The following is a 19,486-nucleotide window of genomic DNA, read 5'->3' on the forward strand; positions in this document are numbered from 1 at the left end:
TTTTTTTTTTTTTTTTTTTTTTTTTTTTTTTTTTTTTTTTTTTTTTTTTGAGACAGGGTCTCATTGTGTTTCAGGTTAGCCTTGAATTCACTATGTAGCCCAGGCTGGCCTTAAACTCCACTATCCTCCTGCCTCAGCCTCCCGAAGTGCTGGGAGTACAGGAATGCACCGCCACACCTGGTGAAAATTAGCTGACATTAACTTATTTTCTTAGCTACTAAGTTGTCATAAATTTCTGTGTTTAGTGGGAGGCTGAGATGTTTTTTATTAAAGTCAAGTGAAAACAAAAGCTCTGTGATCCAGAACTGTTTCCTCTCTACACATCAGGTCTGCTGTCCCTTATTTCGATGCTCGAACTCTCCTCCTGTAGACTCTGTCCTTCCTCTGATGACAAGCCAATATTCTTGGAGGGGTAGCACGGCTCCTAGAGCCCCAGGAGCCCGTCAGGGAGGGGGAGGGGGGCCCAAACTAGGGTTGGGGGAGGGGAGACAAAGAGTTAAAGATAGGGGTTTATAAAAACATTTAAAGCAGTTTAGCAAAAGCTTTCTCGTTGAACAGCTTTAAGAACAATGTGAATGAGATCTTACCAACTTGGTTAGTAATCTGAAAAGTCTATTAATGTATACTTGAAATTGTTTGTATAAAAAAATGCATTTTCCTCTTTATTTTAACACTGTGTAAAAGAACATTATGCATGTGAGTGGTTTGAGAATTTTTTTTTTTTTTTTTTTTTTTTTTTTTTTTTTTTTTTTTTTTTTGAGACAGGGTCTCATTGTGTTTCAGGTTAGCCTTGAATTCACTATGTAGCCCAGGCTGGCCTTAAACTCCACTATCCTCCTGCCTCAGCCTCCCGAAGTGCTGGGAGTACAGGAATGCACCGCCACACCTGGTGAAAATTAGCTGACATTAACTTATTTTCTTAGCTACTAAGTTGTCATAAATTTCTGTGTTTAGTGGGAGGCTGAGATGTTTTTTATTAAAGTCAAGTGAAAACAAAAGCTCTGTGATCCAGAACTGTTTCCTCTCTACACATCAGGTCTGCTGTCCCTTATTTCGATGCTCGAACTCTCCTCCTGTAGACTCTGTCCTTCCTCTGATGACAAGCCAATATTCTTGGAGGGGTAGCACGGCTCCTAGAGCCCCAGGAGCCCGTCAGGGAGGGGGAGGGGGGCCCAAACTAGGGTTGGGGGAGGGGAGACAAAGAGTTAAAGATAGGGGTTTATAAAAACATTTAAAGCAGTTTAGCAAAAGCTTTCTCGTTGAACAGCTTTAAGAACAATGTGAATGAGATCTTACCAACTTGGTTAGTAATCTGAAAAGTCTATTAATGTATACTTGAAATTGTTTGTATAAAAAAATGCATTTTCCTCTTTATTTTAACACTGTGTAAAAGAACATTATGCATGTGAGTGGTTTGAGAATTAAATGGTTTAATACTCAGATTTGATCTCTGTCTTGTCTGCGTGTAGAGAGATTATTCGTTTACACTTTGGAGAATTTTTTTAGTCAGAATCCTGGAATTCAATCTTCCCTTCAGGATGTCTGCCACTTTTCTAGACGAAATAGTGACATCGCTTCCTCGTTACTTTCTTGAGCCAGGTGTGTTCCCTGGGTGGAGAACACTTGAGAGCACTTTAGCAAGTGCCCCAATGACATCTGTTTCCATCCCTGGTCTTTATTTCACATAGTTGAGTCCATTCATAATTGTGAGATGGGAGCAGTTGTATTTATCTTTATTTCTGTTCACAAGCCAGAACAGGAAGAAGTGCGAAGAATATTTCAGTTAACACAAGGGTTGGCTACTCTCCCCATGAAGATAATGGTGTTGAGAGCAACTTCTCTTATAAGAACCAGGAAGGGCCTGTTGGCCTTGAAGGTCACCCTGTTGGGGTTCAGCGAACGGCCAGCAATCACGATGCCAGTACTCGCTGCTGCCTCGCTGCCTTCCTCATTTACCTGCAGGTCAGAGGAAACAAAACAGCTGCGTTAGCTACGCTGCAGTTCACGACAGGCAGGTGAATCCTCACAGGCACAGCCGTTCCTCGGGTGCTGTTTGTTTTGGGAAGCAGATACACTTGGGTCAGATGCGCTGCCTCCAGAACCTTTCCACCCCTGCTCTCACCCAGGGAATGGGGTGCACTTTGTGTTCGCCTGTTTGTGATGTTCTATTCACGTGACCCTGAACCAGAAACCTGTGCCTCAGGTTGGCACATCTCTGGCTGGCATCACAGAACATGGTGTCACAGGAGTATTTTGTACCAGCTGCTAAAAGAGATTCTGACTCAGTCAGTGCTCTGTGGAGCGTCAGGATCCCAGATACAACACCCCCAAGCTTTACTCGGGACCTCTATTCTAGCTTATGAAAAGAAGAGGGTCCTCTGGCTGGACGACTAGCTGGATGAGTCTTGGAGAACAGACAGTGGGATTTGGACTTGGCTGATAAGCAGAACTGCTACGGTTCTTTAGAAAATATTACCTAGCAACTCAGAATATCACTGACTGGTCCTTTTGTTTTGAGACAAGGTCTTGCTATGTGATTCAGGATGACCTTGAACCCACAATGTGACCCAGGCTGGCCTCGAACTCACAGCATTCCTCCTATCTCAGCCTCTGGAGTACTGGGTGTTCCTGGTTCCGAATGAAGCTCTTTAGATCAGTGAGCAATGGAGCTGTTTTTTGCTTTGTTTTGTTTTGTTTCAATACCAGGAATCAAACTTAGGGCCTTGCGCTTGGCATCCCTAAGCTACATCCCCAGCCCTGGTTTTTTGAGATAGATCTGGCTGTGTAGTCCAGGCTAACCTCCAAGTCTCTCTTTACTTATTTTCGTTTGCTTGCTTGTTTTTTGAGGCAGTCCTGTTATACAGTTCAGGCTGCCCTTGAACGTGTGGTGATCCTCCTGCCTCAGCCTCCTGAGTGCTGGGATTACAGGGGTGCACCACCATGCCCGGCTGTCAGACTCTATAGCCCAGACTGTCTTGTAACATTCTCCTACCTTAGTCTTCCCCATGCTGGGGTCACAGACGTGCGCCCCTACACTCAACTCCCTGCCTCGCCCTCCCATGCCCCTTCCTTCTCCTTTACCCTCCACCCTCAGGCTCATTTCATTTTCACTCTAGAACCGCATTTATGAGAGGACCAGCGCTCTTACAAGATCAGGATCCTGTCTCCCTCCCGTTCCCCTGATCTTTCCACTTTGCTTTCCTGCTGAGCCGTGTGCTCTGGAACCTTCCCTCCAGCCAGAGCGTTCTTCAGTCTCCGCAGCCCAGCTCGCGGGAGAGGGCTGCAGACTGGCGGAAGCGGAGCGCAGGGACGCGAACTCACCTCGAGAAACGCCTTGTGGAACGCGTCTGAGACGTACAGGTCGTCCCGGCCTTCGGCCACGATACCTGCGGGGAGACGGAGCGGGGCGGCGCTGAGGGAGGGGTCTGGGGCGCCGGGAGGAGAGGGGTTGGCCCAGGACCCGGAGCAATGCACGAAGCGTCCCAGAGCGCCTGACCAGTGAACACAGATGTGGGAAAGATGGCCAAACTCATGTTTCCCCCATCAAGAAATTATCCATCCAAAGCACCAGTAAAATCCCAACGTTGGGCCGGGGATTTAGCTCAGCGGTGCCGCCGCTTTCCTGGGAAGCACGAGGCCCCGAGTTCGATCCCAGGTACCAAGACAAGGAAGGAAGAAAGGAAAGAAGGAGAAATAGAAAAAAAGTTAATATACATCTTCGAGTACCAGGAGGGAGCGGGATCTGGGACCGATAGGTTGGTGTCTTCCCTGAACACAGGCCTACAAGGGCGCAGCGGTGCCGCATAAAATCCAGCTTCACATCCAACCGGGGAGGGACGTGGGGACCGACAGACCCACACATAGGACTCTCAGATCTTTTCCATTACGGTCGGTCTTTGTTTCCCCAGTTACGATAACCATGTACATGGCCGCAGTGTAGTTATACTCGTGGTTGCTTTTCATCTACAACGTGTTTTCTCTTCGTACTGGGAAAAGCTGGCTTGAACTCTGCAGTGCACTCAGGTCTCGCTGCATTAATTTTCTGTATTAAAGCTTCTCAATGAAGATGATCAGGAACCTTTTTTTTCCCTAAAGTTTCAAGTGTAGTACTATAACAAAAACTTAATGCTACGAATGCTAAGAAACATTTTATATGTTTCTTTGAATATACAATTTAATCGAGATTATCTATTTTTTCTCCCAGGATAAGTAATCTTTTTTTAGTATCAGTAACACTTGGCAAGTTTATTTTTTGGATAAAAACTGTGGTTCATCTGTTCACTGTTTCTAAAATCACTGCCATGTGAAAAAGCATAACTTAACAAGAAAAGAAGGTAACTTGATTGGCTTTTAGAACAAGAAATGCTTAATTTCTCTGTAGTGGGTTTTATCTAACCATTAGAAAATCAAGAGGTAGACCCTAATGATAAATATAAATGCATTGTTTGCTTTAAATGTACCAATAAACTTAATGGGGGAAAAGAAAATCTGGAGGTATAAAGGATTGAATGACAATAGTGTCTTCCTTTTTTAACCTATCAGACCAGCCTTAACTGTGGGCTTGAATCCTAGTAGCGCTGCCACAGATTACTCAAGTAAAGGTTTGGTGGGCACAGGAGCACCAGTGACAGGAGAGTGGAGGTCACACTGGAAAGGTCTGTTTACGCTCTACTCCAGTAAGTCCTCTGCTTTCAGAAGCAAGAAAAAAGCCGCTTCTCAAATCCCTCTTCTTTAAATGCACCACAAGTAAAGTACAGGCCATTACACTATATCAACGCTTTTTTGACACTTGTACAACTCAATACACTTTGAAATTAAACAGACTCTCTTTTTAGTCTTTTGATTTTCTTTAGTTTGAAAAGTTGTGTAATACTTAATGGACCGTAGCAAATTTTTGCATGTGGTAGCATAGCTTTAATTTATCATATTACATCACTGTTCTGAATTTTTGGGAGGGTTAAAAAATTGTTACTTACAAGCCATAAACTATTTTCTTTTACTTTGTCAAAATTTTTTGTTTTTAAAAACAATCATTTCGGTTCACTCAGGAAATACATGTCAGGAAACTTGTATTATAAGTTTTTTAGTTGTATCAGTAACTGCTGTTATCCCCTTTTCAAAGAAATACAATGGAGTCTGAAATTTTCTAGAGTATAAAAAAATACAGGTAGCTATTCTGCTTGCAGACAAAGTGGATTTCAAGCCCAGACTGATTAAGAGAGACAAAGAGGGTCACTATATCCTTGTAAAGGGAATAATCCAAGATGAAGCAATAACAATCATAAGTATATATGCCTCAAATACCAGCACACCCAACTATATAAAACAAATATTGGGCCAGGGGTTTAGCTCAATGGTTCCACCGCCTGCCTTGTAAACACAAGGACCCAAGTTCTATCCCTGGTACCAAAAAAATAAAATAAAATAGTAAAACAACTATTAACAGGCATGAAAATTCAAATAACTACTAATACAATTGTAATGGGGACCTCAATACCCCACTTTCACAAATAGATCAGCTAGACAAAAAAACAACAATGAAATATCAGAACTGAACCAAACTTTTGAACAAATGAACTTAACAGATGTTTACAGAGTGCTGTACCCCACATCATAATACACATTCTCAGCTGCACATGGAACAGTCTCCAAAACAGACCACATGCTAGCTCATAGAACATGCTTACGTAAATGCAGAGGAACTGAAGTTATCCCATGTATATCATCAGACATAGTGCAATGAAATTGGAAATCAGTGACAAAAGAAACCACAGAAATTCCATAAACACATGGCAATTAGATAACACCCTCCAGAACCAAGGGGTCACAGTTGAAATTATAAAAAGAAATTATAAAAGAAATTAGAAGCTGGGCTTGGTGGCACAGGCCTGTAATCCCAGCACTCAGGAGGCTGAGGCAGGAGGATCACTGTGAGTTCGAGACCAGCCTGGACTACATAGTGAGTTCCAGGTCAGTCTTAACTATATAGTGAGACCCTGTCTCAAACAACCAAAAAATAAATAAATTAATTAATTTTTAAAAAGAAATTAGACAACTTCTACAATTAAATGACAATGCCAACACAACATACTGGAACTTATGGGATGCAATGAAAGCAGTCCCATGAGGAACTTTTCTTTTTTTACCAGGGATTGAACTCAGGTCCTTGTGCTTGTGAGGCAGGTGGTGGAACCACTGAGTCAAATCCTGGCCTATGAGGAAAATTTATAGCAGTAAATACCCATATCAAGAAAACAGTAAGCTCTAATAACCTAATGTTGAACCTCAAGCTTCTAGAAAAAGAAGAGCAAGTCAAAACCAAAGCCATAGGAAGAAGGAAATTATAAAAATTAGAGCAGAAATTAATGCAATGGAAACTAAAAAAAAAGTCAGAGATTGAAGAGTTGGTTTTTTGAAAAAATAAATAAAATCAACAAATCCTGAGCCAATCTTATCAAAAACAGGAAAGACTTAAATCACTGCAATTAAGAATGAAAAGGACAGGGCCAGGAATTTAGTTCAATGGTTCCACCACCTGCCTCACAAGAGCAAGGTCCTGAGTTCGATCCCCAGTACCAAAAAAAAAGAAAAGGATGGGCTGGGGATTTAGCTCAGTGGCACTGTGCCTGCCTCACAAGTACAAGGTCCTGAGTTCAATCCCCGGTACTGGAAAAAAAAAAGTATGAAAAGGATGAAATCACAACAGATCCCTCAGAAATTCAGGAGCTCATCAATACCCACTTCAAGAACCTATATTCTAATTAGATGAAAAACACAGAAGAAATAGATTCCTAGATACATAGAAATTACCAAAACTGAATCAAGAAGATATAAATATTCTAAATAACCCAATATCAACCAATGAAATTGAAGAAATAAAAATCTATGAACAAACAAAAGCCTAAGCCTGGACAGAATTCTACAAATTTAGAGTCTATATTTGGGGGTGGGGGACTACTGGGGCTGAACTTGGGTCCTTGCACTTGCAAGACAGGCAGCAGAATCACTGAGCTAAATCCCTGACCCTAGGGAAGATATACTATTGCTACTTCTCAAACTTTTCAATGAAAATGAAAGGGAAGCGATATTCCCAAATTTATTCCTGGAAGCAAGCATTACCCTGATACCAAAACCAGAGAAGGATCAAACCAAGAATGAGAATTACAGGCCATTCTCCCTAATGAACATAGATATAAAAATCCTCAATAGGATACTGACAAACAGAATGCAGATCCTACACCCTGACCAAGTAGGATTCATCCCATGGATGCAGGGATGATTCAACATACACAAATCAATAAATGTAATACACTATATTAACATAGTTAAGCAAAGAAAAATGTGATCCTCTCAATAGATGCAGAAAAAGTGTCTGACAAGGTCCAACACCCATTCATGATTAAAAAAAAATTCTATATAAAATTGGTGTAAATGCTCTTTATCTCATTTCCATGGTCTTTATATTTATCTCCATCTATGACAAACCAACAGCCAACATAATGCTAAATGGACAAAAACTGAGTTTTTGCTGTAAAATCAGGAACAAGACAAGGATATCCACTATCAACACTCTTATTCAATATAGTTCTTGAAACATTAACCAAAGCAATTAGATAAGAGAAAGAAATAAAAGGAATAAGAATAGGAAAGGAAGAGTTAAATTACCATTATTTGCAGATGACGTGATACTCCTCATAGAAGACACCAAAAGCTCCACCAAAAGACTTCTAGATTTAATAAGAAATTCAGTGGTATAGCTGGATTTGAAGTCAACATTCAAAAATCAATAGCCTTATGGGAACGTAGATTTAGCTCAGTGGTGCCACACCTGCCTTGCAAGCACAAGATCCTGAGTTCGATCCCCAGTACCACACACACACAATCAATAGCCTTCAAGCTGAGAGACAAATTGGGGAAATATCACCTTTCACAATAGCATAAAAACAAATACGTAGGAATCAATCTAACAAAGGAAGTAAAGGACCTCTACACTGAAAACTGCAGTACTCTGAAAAAGAAGATTGAAGAGGATATCAGAAAATGAAAAGATATCCCTTGTTCTTGGGTAGGAAGAACCAATATAATGAAAATGGCCATCCTTCCAAAATTGTTAAACAGATGAGTGCAATTCCAATAAAAATTCCAACAGCATATTCTCACAGTATTAGAAAAAACAATCCCGAAATTAATTTGGAACCAGAAGAACCTAGACTAGTAAAGTAAAGGCAATTCTGGGCAAAAAAGGCAAGGCAGGGTTCATCACAATTCCTGACTTGAAATTATACTACAAAGCTACTGTGCTAAAAACAATATGCCACAGGGGTGGGGCCTGAGGATCAATGGATCAGATTAGAAGATGCAGAAACAACTCCAGACACACTCAGCCACCTTATCTTTGACAAAGGGGCCAAACACTTTCACTGAAAGACAGCCTCTTTCATAAATGGTGCTGGGAAAACTGGCTTTCCACATGCTAAGGATTAAAACTAGATCCACATGTTTCACCATATACTAACCCCAAATCAAAAATGAATCAAAGATTTAAATATTAAAAGAAAAACACTAAATCTGATGGAAGGTAGAATACATAGAACTCTTGAAGACACTGATATAGGCAAAGACTTTATGAACAAAACCCCAGTCCCACAGAAAATGTCACAATGAACCAACAAGTGGGATCTCATCTTATTAAAAAGCTTTTGCACGCAAGAGAAACCAACAGAGTGAAGAGACAACCCAGGTGTGGGAAAAATTTTTACCAGCTGTTCCTCAGACAAAGGACTACTATCTAGAATATATAAAGAGGGCTGGCGATTTAGCTCAGTAGCTCTGCCACCTGCCTTATAAGCACAAGGACCCAAGTTCGATCCCCGGTACAAATAAATATATATATATGAAGAACTCAAAAAAACAAGACCCCCCACAAATTTAAAGACCCAGTCTAAAAATGGGCACCTGAAATGAACAGACACTTTTTAGATGAAGAAGTAGAAATGGCAAGTAAATACATGAAAAAGTGTTCAACCTCACTGGTCTTTTGAGAGATGCAAATTAAAACAATGCTGAGATCCCATGTCACTCCAGAAAGAATGGCTGCTATCCAGAAATCAACAACAAATTCTGGAGGGACTGTGGGGGGAAATGAACTCTCCTCCACTGTTGGTTAGAGTAGAGACTGGTATAACCACTGTGGAAATCACTGTGGAGATTCCTCTAAAAAATAAAATTAGAGACTCCAGTTGACCCAACTATTCTCCTTCTTGGTATCTTCCCAAAAGAATTAAAAGGATCGTTCCACAGCAATGCATGCACACATGTTTATAGTGACCGTTTGTAATAGTTAAATTTTGAAAAAAGGTCCAAATGCCCATCAACCAATGAATGGATAAAGATGTTTCTTTTTTTATTCAATGGAATACTACTCTGACATAAAGAAGGATGAGCTTGAGACATTTCTAGCTAAATGGGTGCACCTTGAGACCATACTCTTAAGTGAAATAAATGTCACACATGTTTAAATACTGCATTGTTTCTCTGTTGTGAAAAACTGAAAGTGGAAATAAAAACTGAAATGTATAGTAGATATTGGGAAATGGGAAGAAAATGTTCAAATGGCAAAGGGCACAAGGGAGAGTTGAGGGGGAAAAGAAGGAAGGAACAAGAAAAAAAGGGAACTGAAAAAAAATCCAAACAGCTTTTGTATATGGGGAGGGGTAGGGAGGGAGGGAGGGAATGGGAAAAAAAGAGACAGGATGTATCGTGTACAGGTGCAAATTCCCTATGATGAGTGTTATCCTTACACACCTTAAAGGTACCAATAAATATTTTGCTTTTTAAAAAAGACACTGGGCTGATCAAAAAAGAAAAAAAGAAACTTAGTCCTCACATGATCCAGGCAAGCACCCCACCACTAAGCCCCTGTCCAGGGGCTGGGTTGGCCTGCAACTTGTAATCCTCCTGCACCAGCCTCCCAATTAGCTAGGAATACAGGTGTGTACCAACAACACCAGCCAATCTGGCGACATTCTAAAGGAGGGCTGGCTTTCAAAACTAGTTTAAAGACAGCCCAGTAAAGATAAATCCAATTGCCTAGTACTGCCAACTTCTTTTTTAAGTATTTTGTTTAGATGCTTATTTTTGAAGGATGGTGGGTTGGAGGAATCCTACCAACTAAACACCACTAACTGGGTAAAAACTCGCTGTATCTGTCCAAGTGGCCCTAAAGGACACAAAGGAGCCCTTTGGCATGTCAGGTGAAGGGCTAATAAATGTCAGTTCAGCCCATTTTGGGAGGGTCCAGATGTCCCCTGCTCTTAATTTTTTTTTCAGAGTTGCTGCACCATTTTATTATCCCACCAGCACTATAGAAGGGTTCTGGTCACTCCACTTGGCAGAAGCATTTGAATAGAGGAAGAAGAAAAAGAGAATGAAGGACATAAACATTTGCACTTTTCACTGTAATACTATGAGAATCAAAAACCTTCACACCGCATCTTCATGTTGAGAGCAAAATTAAGAGAATGGAAAGCTGGGTGGTAAGAACCAAAACCAAAAGGGGAGCATGGCACGATTAAAAGAGGTGAGAATGCAGTCCATCAAACGGAAACTCTCTTGTTTTATCAGAACAGTGAGAAAGGACTTTGTTATGGAAAAATATTCTCCTGACTGCAGTCACAGCAAGCCTAGGTTCTGAGCACCTCAATCAGCAGTACAAAGCTCACACTTCGGGAAATGTGGTTGCCGAGGAACAGTGGTGGGCTTTGGAGCCGCATTTTTCAAATTTGAGAACTGCTGCTTATAAATGTTGCTTCAGACAGGCCCCTTGTGCTCTGTGAGCTTCATTTTGTATTTTTTAAGTACAGAAGATCTATCTCAGGGGACACTTGGAGGATCTGAGATAATATATTTATAAAGTGGCTAGCATAGCACAGGACTTAATAGTCATTGGTAGTATCTTTAACATTATCATCTTTTAAACCACGGACCACATATCATGCCCTTTGCAAAAATATCATGTCCTTGAATTTCGACAACATTGAATGTAATTATATTCGATAAAATAATTAGCTTATGTTGACCTTTTCATTGTTAGATGAAGTCTTCAAAGCCAGAGCTTCTTTCAGCCCATCAACCTGCTTTTAATATCTGTCTCTGCACTGAATTCCAGTCCCTCTCTGAGTGCGTCTCCACCTGGTTTCGTCTCCTCTAGCAGGGTGACAGGGTGTTACCACTGGTTAGGCCCATGGAGCTAGAGGAGCAAACTATCCCTTTCGTAGCAGAGAAGACTGAGGCCCCCAAAGGGTAAGGATTTCCACAAGATAGAGGTAGGCCTGCGATCGGAATCCAGGGATCTTGACTTGATGCTCTTTTCTATTCTTCAACTCTTTTACTTGTATTCAAACCACCCTGGGGCAGAGAGGAAGGAAGTCCTTCCTGTACCAACCTGGGAGTTTGGACTTCTCAGGACTGAACAGGTCGACCAGACCCATGTCCTGCAGACGCTCCTTCAGGCTGAAGCCGTCCTCCACGCGGAAGCGGGGCATGTGGACCACCAGCATCGTCTCCGCCAGCTCATCCAGCCACTCCTGCAGCACCTCCGGGGTGAGTTCTTGCTCCACCTTGGCCAGGCTTTTCTCGGGCCTGGGCAGGATGAGCACCATGGTGATGTCATCACCCTTGAAGGGCAACTCCAGCACCTGGGTACCTTCTGCCACGTGCCGGTACCGGAACTTGCCTTCCTGGTACATCATAGACGCCGAGCACGTCTCTTCGTTAGCCTTGTAGAACAGCTCCTCCCTTGTATTCTCAGGGCTGAACTTTGACTTCCACAGGCCCTGGAAGAAGAGGCCAGGTGGGGGAATCACAAAGTAAGAACAACCCATGCGAAAATATTTATTGACATGGGACATGTACATTATCTTCTTACGTTAACATATGGAGTTTTTAGGTAAGACTAGAAGCCTAGAGGCCCATGAATGAAAAGGTTAATAATCACTATGTCAATGTGATGGAATTATAGGTGGGGTTTGTAATATATACGTTACTGTATTTGTCAGATTTTTAGCAGTGACTTTTGCCTTCATCATTAGAGAAAATAAAATCGAAAACCAAGAATAGCCTACAAACTTCCTTACAAGTTCTTGTTGACTGAACTCAAGGTGTTCCTCGCCAGCCTCTTTGCTAGGGGCTAAGCTCCAACGTTCCGGGCTCTGCCCGGACAGAGGCCAGACCCAGGTACCATCACAGGGGCATCATCATTTTTTTACAGTTATACCTATTATAATTGACGGTTTCGGAAACTAATTCCATTCATAAGAATTATTATTATTTATTAGTAGTAGTAGTGGTAGTAATAAGAATTAATTATTTCAGAAGCAGGGAGAGGGCTGGCTTCATGCACCATTCTTTAGCATTCCTCGCTCCGTCACCTTCCCTGAAGTAGTCAAGCTGGATGGACTTCAGCACTCTCGACTGTGAGGGAGACCAAGGCTCTACTTTGCCAAGTCTAGGGATAGCCTGGTACCTGGATGCTCGATGCTTCAGCAAGGGGACTGGGGCCACTGTAGAGGCTGCTCTGGACACGAGGGAAATTCGCCTCGCTGAGGGCTGTCAATATGTTGACTGTCTTTCTGTTCCAGATTTCAAAGGGAGTTAACTGGATGGCAAAAATATGTGCCACGCTGCCACATAGGCATGTGTGTGTGTTAACCACGTATCTCCCAGACATATGAGAGTTTATGGCCACACACACCCTGCACCTGAGCGGAGAGTGTGCGTGTCCTGCTCTTAGCAAGTGTGCACGTCTACCAGAACCTGAGTGGACCACTTCTCAGAAAAGATCTATTTCCACATGCCCAGATGAATAAAAGAGGATGAGCCGGAGACCAAGAGGAAGTCACCGGAGTCTCCCCAGGCCCATTTTGAGTACCTTGAAGTAAATGGTGTTGACCAGCACCAGAATGGTGAATTCGTCGATGGCTCCGTTGGGAATGACATCAGTGATCCTGCCTTCCGTCTTGTTTGCTACCCATTTGTTGATGGTCTTTCTGGATGGCTCTGCATTTTCCTGTGGAGAACAGAAAGCAAACCTATCCACCTGTGCTATTTGACTGACCGCTGTGTTTCCCCTGGCAGCATTTTATTTTCTTCATCATCCTTCTGCCTTTCCACCACTTGGTTAAGAAGCCATGACTTTAACCCAAACTAAGGAAACTTCACATGTCTAGTATGGTACCATTGATTTTTATATAGTGAATAAATTATAAGAAGGCAAAGAAGAGATGGAGGAATCGAAATGAAAAAGGGAGAAAAGTCTTGAAAAGGAACCTAAAAGCTGGATGTGGTGGCACATGCCTATAATCCTAGCACTCTGGGAGGCTAGGAGGCAGGAGGAGGATCTCATATTCCAGCTCAGCCTAGGCAACTTTCCAACTTAGGGAGAAACTGTCTCAAAACATAAAAGAGCTGGAGATATAACTCAGTGCAAAGGCCCTGGTTCAATCCTCAGTACTAGAAAAATAAATAAATAAAATGTTATCTTTTCTGACTTCAGAATAGCTGAAGTCACAAAAGAAGAGTTTCTAACAATATGCTCTACAGAAAGCAATGTGTGACGGCAAGGGTTAAAAGGTTAGGAGGAGCAAGGAAGTGCCCCATGTTAAGCAAGTTTGAGAGATTCTGGCTAAATAGAGTGGTGTGTTTCTCCGTTGCAGCACCGCTCAGAACACTTAGTAGACTTCATGAACCTCCAAGAGGAGAAAACAGTATGCATCGTATACCAATTTTATTTGAACTCAACAACTGTTTATATTAAATAAGTTCTCTTATAGGACCGGCGTCTCCACTGCAGTCTTTGTTATATATCTGAACAAGACTTGATGATTTATACAGCTTTGTCAGAGCAGCCTCTGCAACCTAAGCTGTCCATACCATTGACTTGTGAGGTTTCCAGGAAGAATCAGTCCTCTGGATTCTGGTTTGTGGCCAGTCTTCAGCGAGCATAGCAATGTTACCTTTTCTCTACCTCCTCACTCTCCAGGTGGACAGGAAGAACTCCCAGTTGCATGGGGTACCTACCACTCACCTTAAAGTCCAGGGGCTGGAGCTTGGCACCATAGACCACCTCGCTGATGTCCTGGTAGGTCTCATTGAAGGTCAGGGATTTGTCTCCAAACAGGCGGTTGGCTGATACTAAATTGGAGGACTTGTTGGCTTTTCGATAGAGTCGACAGTTGAGTTTGGCAAAGAAGAAGTGGATCTGATCAGATGTTTTCTCAGAGATGGTATCAAACTTAAAAACCTGAGGAAGCCAAAAGAAAATGGCGGTGGGTTTGGCAGGGCAGCATGGCCGACATGGGGGGCGCACAGGCCCAGTCAGCCCACGGCCAAAGCCAGCGGTCATCAGCTCTCAAACAGTGCCCGGCACAGCATGAATGCTCAGCTCAGACTTGAGGATGAGCAAAGGGCAGAAGGAGAAGAAAGGGCAGGAAGCACGAAGGGAAAAGGAAGGACGGCAAGGCGAGGGTGTCACCCACAGTCTCGAAAGGGCGCTAGGCTGACATGCAGGTGTTTTCTTAATGGGACAGAAGTCCTCTTGGTGTTGGGGACAGAGAGGGGAACCATCATCATGTCTTTCCTTGGAACAGCACTTTCCTGGCATCTACAGGGCTCAGTAGCTCTTGAACCTCTGGGATACTGGCTATGGTCAGGCTAAGAAAGGAAAAGAGTAATTTCCCTCAGCGAGGAAATAAACAGGGCTCAGAACAGAGTATCTAAAAGGTCACTGTGCCAGGCAGAGCCATGGAAGCTGTCCTCTCAGCCACCCGCCCTTCCCATCAAGGCAAAATACTGAGGTTACTCTTCCTCCTCCCTCCAACCTGTCCCAAGGGGATGAAAGGCGTTTCGGTTTTATCTATTCACTGATTTTGATTTTCTTGATTTTGTCTCAGCATGCAATATTTTTAAAAACGAAGATAGCTGGGTGTGGTGGCTCACGCCTGTCATCCCGGCCCTGGGGAGGCTGAGGAGGAACGAATGCCATGAGTTTGAGGCCAGCCTGAGCTACATAGCAAGGCCCTGCCTCACACAAATAACACAATAACAAAACAACATGCTTTGACCAATAGCTCAATGCTGAATTTCTTCTTTCTCTAGAGTCCCACCCCACTTTTCTTTTCTTTTCGGGGGAGGGGTACTATGGATCGAACTTGGGACCTTGTGCCTGCAAGGCAGGCAGTGGAACCACTGAGCTAAATCCCCAGCCCTCAGCCCCCTGTTCTATTATATACCACTGCGATACACCCTAGCTCTGTTTCAGGTCTTTTTATGGAAAGGGTCACATTCAAGCTCTCACATGGGTACACAGATGTATCCTGGTAAATGGATGTGCTTTTAAGACCAATACCTATTGCACAAAGGTTATGGAAGGGCCTAGAGAAGACAGTAGTAGTACGTGACCTACAAGATTCTTAATATATACTCAACTGCTCATCAAGAAGGAGTAATAAGAATACAAACTAAAGAAAGGACAGTGCATTCAACAAATGGTGTTGGAGAAACACACAAAAGAATTAAATTCGCCCAGAAAGAATTTCTAAAGCTACATGTTTTTTGTGGAGCAAAGGCATGGGTAAGCTCATTACAGAGACTGAACAGATTGATAAAGTCCAGTGGAAACCACCAGATGAGAGGTGCACTCCACGCGCTTCCGTGTCTGGGACTCAGAGACACCGGGCACCACGCTCAAGGGCCTTGGGGCTCCCTATGGTTTAATCTCTGCTTCCAAAGTGAGACTCTACCCTAACGCAAGTGACCCAATGACTGAATAAGTACCTCAATGAGAGAATGACTAGACAGGGAAGTTGTAAGACATTAAGGCCTCCCCCACTTGAAAACCTAGAAGAAGAAACTCAGATCAAAGTTGAGACATCCGGGTAGTAATTCCTTTCCTATTTAAAAAATCAGTTTTTCTAAAGGAATCAGAACACAGGAAGTAGTGATTCAGCGGGAAGCAAACCCCACAGTGACCGCGTTGGTTTAGGAGTCGCTGGGCCGGGAGCCCAGAATGCGCTCCTGTGAGGGGAGGCAGGGGCACTGGACTCACCTCCATCAGCTGCTTGAGCGTGTCATTACAGGCACCCAGCTTGGTCATAGCAAAAGCTGTGGAGATACTCAAGGGTGACAGGAAGATATTGTCGTTGTCATTCTTAGAGTCTGCCAGGTGCTGGTAGAAGGTGGTGGCAAAACGGGAATTGGCCTTGGACAGTTCCCAGACCCGGCGGTTGGTGGCCTCGGGGACCTTCTTCTCTGAGCCCTCATCCTCGGTTGCTTTCTTCTCTGGGAAGCGGTAAATGCACATGGGATTTACGGGAATGTCCCTCGGCTTCGCCACGCAGATGTCCTCCACCGGGTTCCCTTGACAGGCTACGCTGCCCCAGAGGCCAGTGAGCAGCACGGAGAAAAGACAAACCTTCCTAGAGGGGCAGAACACTGGGTTAAGCGACACCGAAGGACCGGGTCTCTCGGGAAAGCACAGGATGGCAGCCCAGCTGCTGAGCCCCGAGGGCCAAGCCTTGGAACCGAGCACAAGAACCCAGGACAAGGCTAGGCCTGGACTCCTTGCCAGAGGATGGCCCCGCTTTGTCTGGACAGAGTCGTGCTGGGCTTGCCACGGAGTGCTGTTTGTTAGGACTCTCAGAATTACTGAGCTGAAGGCTCCATGCTGGAGAGATGAAGGTGAAGCCTCTGGTTGGAGAGACGTGTGTGGGGGACACGGACAGGAGGGAGGACCTTAGCACCCAGTGAAGAGTTAGGGCGGCAAGGGGAGCTAGGCAGAAGCTGTTGCAGGAAGCCCTCATGGATCGCTGTAATTTAACCCGGACCTTAGAGGTTGGGAAGGACTTTTGAAGAGGGAAAGAAAGAATGAATGAAGCAGACATCTATGTACTGAAGACTCCCAAACCTCTAGTTCCAGCCCTAACCTCCCACGGAGCTCCAGGCTGACTGCTGGCCAATTCCACCGGAAGTCCCGCTTGCGACCCAGCCCAGCTCCCTCCCACCTTTCTTCCCGTGGCCTTCAGCTCAGTGAATAGGACCTGCATTTCCCCTCACATCCAGTCCATAAGCCTGGAGTCACTCTGGGTTCTTCCATCTGCCCCTCCTCAGTCAGGCCTCAGATACAATTCCTTGCCCTCTCACCAGCTACTTCCACTGCCTGAATTCAGTCCCTCGTCCTTTTAAGTTGCCTGAAATGTGTAACAGCTCCCAACAAGGGGTCATTAAATGTAAATGAAGGGGGGGATGTAGCTCAGTGGTTCCGTGGCCTGAATCCCCGGTACCAAAACAAAAAAAATGTAAATGAAGGAAATCTCACTTTTTAAGCAATCAGATAGGGAAGGCAGGTGTGCTGGCACAGGCCTGTGACCCCAACTCTGGGGTGAAGGAGACAGAGAATGAATCATGGTGTCCACCACTCATCTCAATTATCTTGTTTCCTGCACATTTGGAACCATGAATGGGAGCGAAGGAGGTCCTTGGAGCTCTATCAAGCACAAAAAGAACCGTGATGGTGGACCCACCACCTCACTTGTAGCCCTGTGTCAACCTAGATCAAGGAGGGGAAGGAAGGAGTCTTCCTGAAAAAAGGGAACAGGCTCTGATAGTCAATGGAAGCTCACTGAGGTCTTGGGTGGGGGGCAACCTGTGGAAGGAGGGACGAAAAGGGAGTTAGGTCCTTGTGGGGTCCATTTGCCCACTTTTCCATCCGTGGCAGGCTCCTCGGAGTGTCCTCTGGATTGCCAGGAGTGCTGGCCATCAGCGTGGTACCTTCACCCAAAGGAAGACGTCCTCAGTTCCTCCGGCTAAGAACCCAAGGTGTGGCTTAGGGAAAGACCTTAGCCCAAGAGGGGTGTGGGAGGGAGGGCACTCAGAATGACGTCTTCCAAACAGGTCTCTTATTATAACTACCAGGGAGAGGGCCTGGTCTTCTCAAAGGTGTCGGAGGCCATGCTTGTGATTTCTTTAAAGGTTAGAGAAGCCAGCAGGAGTGTGTGAAGGGAAGGCTCACCCGCTTACCTTTTCCCCAAAGCACTGGAAAACATGGCTGCTAATCTTCCACAGAGTTGGGCAGGTGGAGGTAGTGTGGTCTGAGGCAATCCCTCTGACACTGGTTCCTTCCTCCAAATCAGACTGAGGATCCAGAAGCCGAGTGGGGGATGGAGCTGGTCAGGAGGGGAGGGCTGAGGTCAAAGACTGATGACCACTTCCCAGGGTTAAGCAAAGTATAGAGCTCTGTGTTACTCAATGAGCAGAGAAGTTAAAGTTCAGTCAGTCCTAGGGAAAGCATGACCCACCTCTCTTATTCACAGTACCTCATTCTCCTCTTCCCCTTACAGAAAAGGAAAAGAACATGTTATGAGCTCAAACTTGCTTAGGAAATAACTGACTTAGGGGAACATTGTAGGACTTTCCCCCTGTTTAACCCCATCAGGAGTTAGAAATAATGCAGGTGAGTGTAAGTAGACAAGTTGAATGTACAGAAACTTCTATATCCTCTACCTCTTCAGTTCAGTCTCCTCCCAATCTCTCAGACAGACAGACAGACAGACTGCGAGACTACTATCTACTGGTAGGGAAGGAGGAACAAGCTGCTACCTTCAGGCTTCTGGGAGCAGAGGTGTCCCAGGCCCAGACCCAGGTACACCACAGTGGTCACAACTATGGCTCTCAAATGGACCATTCCCCTTTCATCCAGGAAGTGCTGGGAAGCAACACATGAGCAGGGCACACACCAAGAGTTCCTCTAAGGGAAAGAAGCTGGTTGGGAAATACTTAGCCAATTCTACTGGGGAATTAGGAGAGCATATGGGGCAGGCAAAAAACATACGTGCAAAACTGCTTGCTTATTTTATTTATCTATTTATGTGCTGGGAATCAAACCCAGGGCCTTGTAAATGTCAGATCAGTGCTTACTACTGAGCTATATCCCAAACACTTCAGTGTTCACAGAATATATATGCCATCTTCTGTATGACTAAGGATTCAGAAGTCGTTGCTGCAATCATCAGAGTTTTAGAGTCTTTACTCATTATTTCATTAGGAAATTGTCTGGACTGACCCACATCTAAGTTCTTGGTGGTGGGATGCAGCATGAACAGGCTCCAAGAATTGTCCCAAAGGACCCCAGAATGCTCAGAGGCTCTCGAGCAACTCTCACTGAAAGACAGTGAGCTGAGCCAGGTGTGATGGAACACACCTGTAATCCCAGCACTCGAGGCTGAGGCAGGAGGACGGCAGGGAGTTTAAAACCAGCCTGGACTACACAGTGGGAGCTTGTCTCAAAAACAAAACAAAAAAACAGAGGGATAGGGAGGGGTGGGGTGGAAAACTAGGACAATAATGAGACAGGAGGTAAGGCATGGCGAAGCTGGCAAAGCTGGCTGGGATGCAGGTGTGACCAGTTAATTACAAGGTCCCAGAACACATGTGC

The 19,486-nt window shown here is 44.3% G+C and overlaps 2 protein-coding genes across 2 annotated transcripts in view; one reads left to right on the plus strand and one right to left on the minus strand.

The window, feature by feature from the left end:
• The window catches only part of Zbtb37 (zinc finger and BTB domain containing 37), a 26,428-nt gene extending 23,206 nt beyond the window's left edge, over nucleotides 1-3,222 (plus strand). The window contains exon 6 of the mRNA XM_010635585.3: nucleotides 3,117-3,222. The gene's annotated coding sequence lies outside the window, so the exon portion shown is untranslated. The remainder of the gene's footprint in view (nucleotides 1-3,116) is intronic.
• Serpinc1 (serpin family C member 1) lies at nucleotides 1,414-18,236 on the minus strand. Its single transcript, XM_010635586.3, has 7 exons — nucleotides 18,073-18,236; nucleotides 16,103-16,472; nucleotides 14,084-14,299; nucleotides 12,929-13,066; nucleotides 11,444-11,834; nucleotides 3,322-3,386; nucleotides 1,414-1,956 (listed from the first exon to the last, which is right to left on the minus strand). The coding sequence occupies exons 1-7, from the start codon at nucleotides 18,096-18,098 to the stop codon at nucleotides 1,780-1,782; spliced, it is 1,383 nt and encodes a 460-aa protein (XP_010633888.1). The 5' UTR covers nucleotides 18,099-18,236; the 3' UTR covers nucleotides 1,414-1,779.
• Nucleotides 18,237-19,486: the final 1,250 nt, after the last annotated feature.

Source organism: Fukomys damarensis, unplaced genomic scaffold (assembly GCF_012274545.1).
Source record: "Fukomys damarensis isolate Sample0158 unplaced genomic scaffold, DMR_v1.0_HiC HiC_scaffold_11, whole genome shotgun sequence".
NCBI classification, from domain to species: Eukaryota; Metazoa; Chordata; class Mammalia; order Rodentia; family Bathyergidae; genus Fukomys; species Fukomys damarensis.

What these genes read in the sequence shown, in the direction of transcription:
- Serpinc1 (XM_010635586.3), bottom strand. Translation starts at nt 18,098, where the DNA reads ATGTTTTCCAGTGCTTTGGGGAAAAG. An exon ending in TCCAGTGCTTTGGGGAAAAG is followed by an intron (nt 16,473 to 18,072) that starts GTAAGCGGGTGA and finishes CTGCCCCTCTAG; the next exon opens with GAAGGTTTGTCTTTTCTCCG. An exon ending in TCCACAAGGCGTTTCTCGAG is followed by an intron (nt 1,957 to 3,321) that starts GTGAGTTCGCGT and finishes TCTGACCTGCAG; the next exon opens with GTAAATGAGGAAGGCAGCGA.